This window comes from Oncorhynchus gorbuscha, linkage group LG16 (genome assembly GCF_021184085.1).
Source record: "Oncorhynchus gorbuscha isolate QuinsamMale2020 ecotype Even-year linkage group LG16, OgorEven_v1.0, whole genome shotgun sequence".
Classification (NCBI taxonomy): Eukaryota; Metazoa; Chordata; class Actinopteri; order Salmoniformes; family Salmonidae; genus Oncorhynchus; species Oncorhynchus gorbuscha.
Genome location: NC_060188.1, coordinates 40,905,457 through 40,914,733, shown reverse-complemented (window position 1 = coordinate 40,914,733; position 9,277 = coordinate 40,905,457). Strand labels below are relative to the sequence as shown.

General features: G+C 40.8%; 1 protein-coding gene across 1 annotated transcript; it reads left to right on the top strand.

The window, feature by feature from the left end:
• Window positions 1–2,684: 2,684 nt before the first annotated feature.
• rnf14 (ring finger protein 14) lies at window positions 2,685–8,663 on the top strand. The gene is made up of 8 exons (XM_046306477.1): window positions 2,685–2,838; window positions 3,382–3,540; window positions 3,652–3,782; window positions 4,428–4,952; window positions 5,032–5,260; window positions 5,345–5,517; window positions 5,628–5,758; window positions 7,344–8,663. The coding sequence occupies exons 2-8, from the start codon at window positions 3,390–3,392 to the stop codon at window positions 7,402–7,404; spliced, it is 1,401 nt and encodes a 466-aa protein (XP_046162433.1). The 5' UTR covers window positions 2,685–2,838; window positions 3,382–3,389; the 3' UTR covers window positions 7,405–8,663.
• The last annotated feature ends 614 nt before the right edge of the window (window positions 8,664–9,277 follow it).

The window sequence follows — 9,277 nt, the reverse complement described above, 5'->3', positions numbered from 1 at the left end:
ATACCCTTGGGAAATTAATGGAGAACGTGTTTACACCTCACACACGCAGTAGACTGTCGACCAATCGCGTCCACGTTGGCATGCAGCTGCTAAAGTAATCGTTATGCAGTCCCTTTTAAAAGTCAAGAGTATGAGTCAAGAAACCTGCCTATTTTCCTCTAAAGTACCCAATGTCACGATTCCAAAACTATACGATATTACAGAGAACAACTTATCTATCTCGGAATATATTTGTATTATTGTTCTTGTTGACGAAGTTGTTTTTTTGGAGCTAGCGCCCAATTTATGGAGTCATTTTCACGCCATATGTACAAAATTCCAAATAAAATAAATCGTGAACATGAAAAGTTGAGAATGTAAACACATTTTCGAGGACGGGTGAAATAATGGATGTTGAAATCAAAATAGAAATGTAAACTAACATAAGACATCAAAACTCTATTAAATTATTTAAAGTCGTTGCCAGCCTGTAGTTAGCCACTGCCAGCCATAGGGTTGTCCATGTTTTTATTAAACCAGGTCACTTCGAAATAAGCCATTTTGATTTTAGACCCATCACTAATGTATCCAGTTAGCTAGCTAGGTAACGTTAAATGTATCCACCATGACGACACTAAAATCATGAGATTGAAATCACATTTCGCCCTTTACGGACAGCTACTTGGTTTACAGAAAGCATACTTTCAAACTAGTCATATCTGAATTACCCTTAGAAAAATGTTCTGGACTAGCTGGCTATTTAAGCTAGAGACATTCCAATTTGGTCAAGTATGGTCATGCATTTCCCCATATATCCAGCTGATGTTCACAGCAGAGTATTCAGAGGTGGTTTTGGCCTCATCTCTGTGCTGACCCAGACTATGAATAAGTGTCAGAGTCCAGTGCCACTGCATCAGCAAGCACAGGTACATCAATTGCATGGTTCAGGGGCATCATCAGCTGACAGAGGTGCAGGGACAAACCCAGAGATAGCTGCATTCCTCCAGTAACCAGGATGGCCAGGTGCATATCAATGGTCCTAGAATACAGGAAATGTGTACTTTTGCTGTCTATACTCAACCCATCATAGGGTCTACCCTATTTTGATGATTAATAAATTCAGCCAATCTGTAAATGATGCATTACTTTTCTCATCATGTCTCACGCACTCACACTTTTTTCACATGTTACACATGCAACATTGTTATTTTGGTACTTTACACATTTGCAGACACAAAATAAGATTAATAGACATGCTCTCTCTGATACATAGTGATACACACTTAAATCTCTCTCTTTCTGATAGTGACACCCTATCTTGTATGCCTCTTCCACCTCACTACACCGTTTCTCATTACAATTCTTAAATTAAATAAACTCAAACATAGCCTTATCAATGTGAATTCTCACTTTTGCTTGAAGGTCCTTTCTGAACCTCTTCTGGAGGCAGGCTGCCATTGAAAAAAGAAAAATGAACCCTTCTTCTAGAACACCAGGCAAGAATACAAAGGCCTGAAAACCTTTTATTCAGTCTACGGCTTCCTGGAAATCTGTCAGAAGCAGACAAATCTCTGCAAGAGTCTGTCCCTGGGGGAAGATTGCAGTTAATTAATGTTTTATTACTAGTTGTGTTGTATGAGTCAGATTTATTTATACATTTCATTTATCCTTCTCCAGTCCAATGCTGACACTGTAGTCGGCCTCATCGCTTCTGAAATGAGCGGGAGAGGAACCTTCAGGGCTGCCATACTTGTGTTCCCACATGTACTTACTGTATTGATTTGTTGTTAATTTAAAAAAATAGAATATATTTATATATATTTATATAATTTTAAAAATAGCATAGGCAAAATGTATTCAATAGGATTGGTTGCTGGGAAAGTTGAACCGAAAACGATTTTTGCATTCGTTTTCAAATATTTTTTAAAATCAATTGTCATAGTGTTTTTCTCTCGCTTTAAAATTATTTGCTTACGAGTTTTTTGTTTTTGCTTTTGAAGTTTTATTTTTGTTTACAATTCTATACATTTTGCCTTCAATTATTTGCTTTTTTGAGTTCAACATCCATTATTTCACCCGTCCTCGAAAATATAATATTTACATTCTCAGCTTTATTTTCATGTTCACGATTTATTTTATTTTGAATTCAATACATATGGCGTGAAATTGACCCCATACCAATTGATTCCCATTCACTCCTTGACAGCGCTCCTTGTTCCAGTATCGCCCAGAATGCACCCCGCGGTCCTTTGACGACACGTCGACAACGTACGCAATGAGCGTTAATACGATTCCAATTGAGTTTTCCATCTCCTGTGATCTACTGCTTGGATTCTTTACCTACAATAGAAAAAAAGCTGAAACATTTTTATGTAATTCATTTCATTATTCTGTTGGACAAATTTCATATTCACAAATGTAAATTTACAAACAAGATACCACGTTTTCTTACCTTACAAAAATAAATTGAACTGTAAGACACTTTAAGACAATTAAATACTCTACTAACAAAAAAGCTGTTCGAATTTCAAGTGTATGTATGTCCCTTAAGGTCCTTGTGTAATGTATATTATTTATATATACTTGTGTTCCCACATGTACTTCCTGTATTGATGTTAATACAAAATATGTTTTCTTCGTTAAACCTCAGTGGCCATCCAAAAACGGGGTTTCCTCTAGATAACCCAGCCACAAAGACAAATATTGTAAACATTTATGAAAACAAAAATGTTAGCAGTGTGGTTAAGGTTTCGTTTAAATTTTAAGAAGATAAATTGTAGAAATAGGCGGAGTTTATGACTTTGTGGCTGTGTTAACTAGTGAAAACCAAAACGTAATTTGTGGTGGCTGAAGTAAAAGGTAAATAACACAACATGATCTAAGAAAATGATAGCTAGTTGTGATAGTCATTTTATATATCTCGGCCAGTGACTGATTAGTCGTGATAGATATATTATTATTAAAGAGGCACTTAGCTAAAGTTAGCTAACGTTACGTTAACGTCGTCAGCCCTTGAGATCAGGGCCTAGCTAGATTTGTTACATAGTCACTTTAGACTGGTTCTCTAGTTGAAACCAAAAAACGTTAGCTAGGTAACTGTTAGCTAGCTAACGTTAGACGACTCTAATCAGCCTGCTAGCTAGCTAACTTACCTAATACCCATGTATTATTATTATAATGATGCTGCTCTATCCCGAAACGTTGTAAGAGCTCGTTTATTTAACCTTGTTACCTCTCACTTTATCTGTAATGCTGAGTTCATTTGTTGGTGCTATACTTCTCTGTATTATTGAAGCAATACTTAGCTAGCTATTTGGCAAAAACATTGCCAATATACTACCAATCAAAATGAGATTGCCTATCACGCAGAGCCTCACATGTTTTACTATTGTTGCCGCACAGGAATGTAAATGTCGGAGGACCAGGAAGCCCAGGAGGATGAGTTGCTTGCTCTAGCGAGTATTTACGATGAAGAGGAGTTTCACAGAGCCAAATCTGCACAGGGCGGTGAGATACAACTATGCCTTGAACTTCCTCCTAGTTTCAAGTTGATAGTCGACGGTAAGGCTGTTTACCTTCCTCTCCATTAATACTGAGTGTCCCTTTAAAATGAATCAACTGTCAATCAGCATTAAAACCTGAACAATCAAATGTGTTGTATGTTTCTGGCAGGAAACAAGCAGACCGAATATGACATATCTTTCCTACCTCCTCTGGTGCTTAACTTTGAACTTCCTGCTGACTACCCTTCTTCCTCATCTCCGGTCTATACACTAAGTTCCAAATGGCTGTCAAGGGACCAGGTGAGGTAGACCCATCAACATGACAAGAAATCACATAACATGTTTCAACAATATTCCCCTTGTCCTCTAGCATGGAAACCCAACTTTGAATTTCATTGAATTCTACGTTGGGCATAAATTAGTGTTTTGGATAAGGAACGATGTCCCTCACATGACCTCTACAAGCCAGAATGTTGAATCTAATTATATTTTAACTTACTTTACCTGTTGAAGGTAGTAAAGTCAGACAATATATCTTCAGGGAAAGTATGATTGCATCAACTTTTCAAGGCGCTGGTAGTACATTCAGGTTTCTATTATGTGAAGCATGCGCACGAGATGCATGCATACTTGCCAAGCTCGTGTACGTATTTACATGCTTCTATGCATGCTTCAGGTGATAAAAATCGAAAAGCACTTACCAGTGCTTTGAAAAGTTTATATAATTATACTTTCCTGTGGATATATTCTCACATTCCTACCTGCAAAAGGACCAACCGCACAGACAACAGGTAAAGTAAGTTAAAATATAATTTTATTCAACATTCTGGTTTGTAGACATCGTGAGAGGAAACCTTCCTGATCCAAACTCTCACTCATGCCCGATGTAGAATTCAACGTTGGGTCTACAGGCTCCTCACCAACCCTTCTCTTTCTCCCCCTCAGATGACTTCTCTATGCAAGCGCCTGGATGGGCTGTGTGAGGAGAACCAGGGCTGTGTTGTTCTCTTCACATGGATCCAGTTCCTTAAAGAGGAGGCCTTTGCCTTCCTCGACGTCAAGTCTCCCCTGGAGGTGGTCAAGGGGGGCAACGCTCCGGTGGAATGGAAGAGGAGTGAGGCTGGTGTGAAGCGGGCGGGGAGTCTTACCGGGGAGAAGGATAAACTGGAGCCCCTGCTGGAGCTGGACCCCCGTGCTATCCTGGTGGTTGACCCCCGTACTGATATCCTACCTCAGCTCCTGGACTTTGATGAAGCTCAGCGGCAGAAGGTGTTTGACGCCAAGGCGTTCTGCTGTGGTATCTGCTTCATGGAGAAGCTGGGCTCGGGCTGCCTGTGCTTTAAGGAATGCCAGCATGTGTACTGCAAGACCTGCATGACGGAATACTTCCAGATTCAGATCCGCGACGGCAACGTTCAGTGCCTTAACTGCCCCGAGCCCAAGTGCACCTCCTTGGCTACACCCTCACAGGTAACTTTGACTCTTGTGACATTAATGAGCTCTTGTGACAATCTTATGAGCACTGACTAATGCACTGCCCCTTTTATAGGTCAAGCTCCTTGTCGGGGAGGAGTTGTTTGCGCGTTATGACCGCCTTCTGCTTCAGTCCAGCCTGGATCTGATGGCTGACGTGGTGTACTGCCCTCGCCAGTCCTGCTGCCAGGCTGTGATGGTGGAGCCAGACACCACCATGGGCATTTGCCCTGCCTGCCAGTACGCCTTCTGCACCCTCTGCAAACGGGGATACCACGGCCTGTCCCACTGCAAGGTCACAGCAGGTAAAGGAAATAGTTTACATTGTATTACATAGTTTCTATAGTATATTACCTGACAAGTAATGGTCTCTACCTCCTGCCTTGTAGATGAGCTGCGAGGCCTGCGGGATGAGTATATATCTGCCAGTGCTGAGGGGAAGAAGTTCATGGAGCAGCGCTTTGGGAAGCGGGTCATCCAGCGTGCTGTGGAGGAATCCTTCAGCAGGGATTGGCTTAATGAGAACTGTAAAGGCTGCCCTCGCTGTGGCACTAATATACAGGTATGTTGCTCTCGGCACTACACAGCTTTATAACTAGTTAGTATGCATATGTTTTGCTGCTCCTACATGATTTTAATCTATCATCTTCTCTGTTCTGTCTTTATGTGTAGAAGGTTGATGGCTGCAACAAGATGACTTGCACCTCGTGTAAGCAGTACTTCTGCTGGCTGTGTCTGGGCCAGCTCACACGTGTCAACCCCTACAGCCACTTCAACAACCCCTCCTCGCCTTGCTTCAACCAGTGAGTGGCTTTGCTATGTCTGACAATTGGCTCTGTGTCCTTTTGAGGTGTAGGATACGGAAGGATTATGCACAAAGGGGGGGAATTCAGACGCGAGTTACATATGCATCAATTTAAATTTCACTTTTCTCTCTATGCATATTCTGAACTTGAATTTAAGCATGGGGAAATTACCAGTGCCAGCAAGGTAAGCGTTTCGGGTGGAGATCAAAGAAACAGGTGTGGCAGAGGTGTGTCTACAGATGCATCCTATTCTAACCTCGACTTAATTCCCTAATATTTCCACCACTTTTTTATGCACGAGGAAACTGTGAATTCAGTTGAGTTAACCTGCCGGTTCCAGGTGGAAAAAGCATCTACTTAATTTTTTCCAATACACAGTTCCATGATCAGTGCAGGCAACAAGGGTATATATTTTTACACTATTCTACATATTATAATTATATTGTAGGCAACACTACTTCCAACGTTACCATTGATGAACTTAATGTGTCAATTTTCAGAATGAATCAAACCACCTTTTTTTTGTTCGTGCGGAAAAGGAGTGGTGCAGCGCCCTAAGGCACTGCATTGCAGTCCTTGAGGCGTCACTACAGACCCGGGTTCGATCCCAGGCTGTATCACAACTGGCTGTGATCAGGGGGGGGGCTTTACTTGGCTCATCGCACTCTCGTGACTCCAAATCCATATGTATATATTTTTTATTTAACTAGGAATGTCAGTTAAGAACAAATTCTTATTTACAATGACTGCCTTCCCCCGGGCCAAACCCTGACGACGCACGCTGGGGCAGGTAGCCTAGTGGTTAGAGCATTGGACCAGTAACCGAAAGCTTGCTAGATCGAATCCCTGAGCTGACAGTTAACCCACTGTTCCCCGGGCGCCGAAGACATGGATGTCGATTATGGCAGCCCCCTGCAACTCTCTGATTCAGAGGGGTTGGGTTAAGTGCGGAAGACACATTTCATTTGAATGCATTCAGCTGTACAACTGACTAGGTATCCCCCTTTCTCTTTCCAATTGTGCACCGCCCTATGGGACTGCCTATCACGGCCGAATGTGATACAGCCTGTAATCGAACCAGGGACTGTTGTGACGCCTTAGACCGCTGCGCCACTCGGGAGCACTTATGTAATATTTTTGTTGTTGTTTTTAAATCTATCCATGGGTTCTGAAACGGAGACAAATGTGCATATGTTTTCATGGCTATCTTTGTATATTCTGACCGCGTTCTCCATACATTCAAGTCTTGGGCCAATCAAATTAAATGAACACCGTATTTAAAGGGATTGCTTTAGATACATTAACAGAAACGAATTGAACAAAAACTCACTGAACAAATTGTGTTTTCTGGGGTTGAATTAAAGGTATTTAGTGCGCGCAAGGGAACCACGCCCGCAAACCTCGTTATGCACCTCCATAAGGTCATTCTAAATACCAACTACTGAAGTGCGTACGAAAGGCGTACATCTCCAAAGTCTGAATCGGCCCCATAGAATGTCTATCTAACCTTTTTTTTTATTGTCTTCTTAATTAATGAGTAAAAATGACTAATATCTTGTGTTTCTTTGTTGTTATTTTATAGGCTGTTCCAGGGTGTGGATATTGATGAAGATGATGCCTTTTGGAGTGATGAAGAGGACTGATGTGCAATACCTCCCATGCGTGCTTCATTTGTATGCACTTTAACCGCCCATGGATTTAGCCAATACAATTTCTCACCATCATTGATCAGGCATTTACTTACCCAAAATATATCAGTCATTTCTGATGGTTGAATGGCTAGCGGAGAGCAATTCCAGTTAGAAGTAGGCACATTACCTTATTCCAAACAGCAGTCAAATACTCAGGGCCAGTATTTTTCTGAAAGAATACTCGTGAAGAGAGTGTGAGCGAGTGTACCAAAAACAAATGGGTTACAGTGTGTTTAGATGATTTGAACAGATAACATTGGTGTGTTTTATCAATCTCAATATGAAAAGGAAATTCAGGGATCCGGGGTTGAAATCTTTCAATCAAGAACAGAGGACAACATTTTGGGATAATGTTTGTACAATTTAATGTCTGTCCTTTAGAACCACTTTAATCATGATGAGTTAACTCTCTGTATACCCGGATACCATCCAAACCATGAGCTCACAGCTTAATGTAAAAAAAAAAAGAAGAAAAAAAAAGGGGTGAATAAAGCTTTGCCAAATGTGACATTCATCCAATGGCCACCAAGAAATGATTTTTAGACACACTATTGTCCTTTTTTGTATGTTTTTGTTCCTTTTTCACCAAAAGGTACACTTTATTTATCATGTAACATGATTTGTTTGAATGGGACACACTCAGGAGGAGGCTGGTGGGAGGGGTTATAGGATTATGGGCTCATTGTAATGGCTGGAATGGAATTAATACAACATGGGTTGATACATGGTTTCCATATGTTTCATACAATTCCATTTACTCCATTCCAGCTATTACGATGTGCCCGTCCTCCTATTGCTCCTCCCACCAGCCTCCTCTGACGCACACTGTTGATTAGGTTAAATATTGCATTCTTTCAGTACAAAGGATATGTCCGTAACCACCCTGACATTTGCTAGTTACTACCTACTCACATTATGATCTTCATTGAAACTTTTCAGAAAGTGAGGCTAATTTGGAAATGGACATCAATGTAAATCACATTCAAAATACATGTCCTGCTCTCAAAATAGTTATATTGTGCTTTCACTTTAATCTGTTAATGTTGAAGGGGGACAGTCTTTGATATTTGCAGTAGTCCTGAATTTAAAAAGTGTTGTAATAACCATAAACATACATAAATAACCATTTGGTTTTAGTGCTCATTCCCATGTTGGGGGTTTTAGGACATTCTTCATGTGTTCCTTTTCTCAATACATGTTATATGAAGTTACTCAGAAATGTACTCCCTTGTTTATTTTGTCACACTGTATTAAGAGTGAACATGTGAAAACAGAATCACTTCCATTCCTATACTTGCAAAAGTGATTGTACCTTGATACCGCTGCATGCAATTATAGTTCCTTATATCTTGTCCCATAGTCGCACTCATCTGCTGGTAGAAATTCTGCCTTTTGGCATTGTTTTAATCAAAGTACTTACTCTTTTTAGTTATATTGCCTCCCTTGTAAGTTCACTGTTGGCTTTGCTGAAAAGCTGACTGCTGAGTTAGTGATGAGATGAGACCCTTCCGAAGGACGCAACCTTTCCAACGAGAACATACAATGCCTTTTCCTTCCACAAGCGTGTGCAAGGGCTGTGCTGTCATTGTCTTTAACACAGAAGGCATTGCTGAGTCAAACAGGTGGCAGAGGAAACCAAGAATGATTGTTGGTCCAAAATTACTGAACTAACATGAGGTGTTAGACATGTTGCTGATTATGGTTACATTATGAAATCAAATGGGGCGGCAAGGTAGCCTAGTGGTTAGAACGTTGGACTAGTAACCGAAAGGTTGCAAGTTCAAATCCCCGAGCTGACAAGGTACAAATCTGTCATTCTGCCCCT

Excerpts from the sequence above, each read along its gene's own strand:
- rnf14 (XM_046306477.1), top strand. The coding sequence starts at position 3,390 with ATGTCGGAGGACCAGGAAGCCCAGGAGGATGAGTTGCTTGCTCTAGCG. Across the intron at positions 3,783-4,427 it reads AATGGCTGTCAAGGGACCAG|ATGACTTCTCTATGCAAGCG; the intron begins GTGAGGTAGACC and ends TCTCCCCCTCAG. Across the intron at positions 4,953-5,031 it reads CCTTGGCTACACCCTCACAG|GTCAAGCTCCTTGTCGGGGA; the intron begins GTAACTTTGACT and ends CCCCTTTTATAG.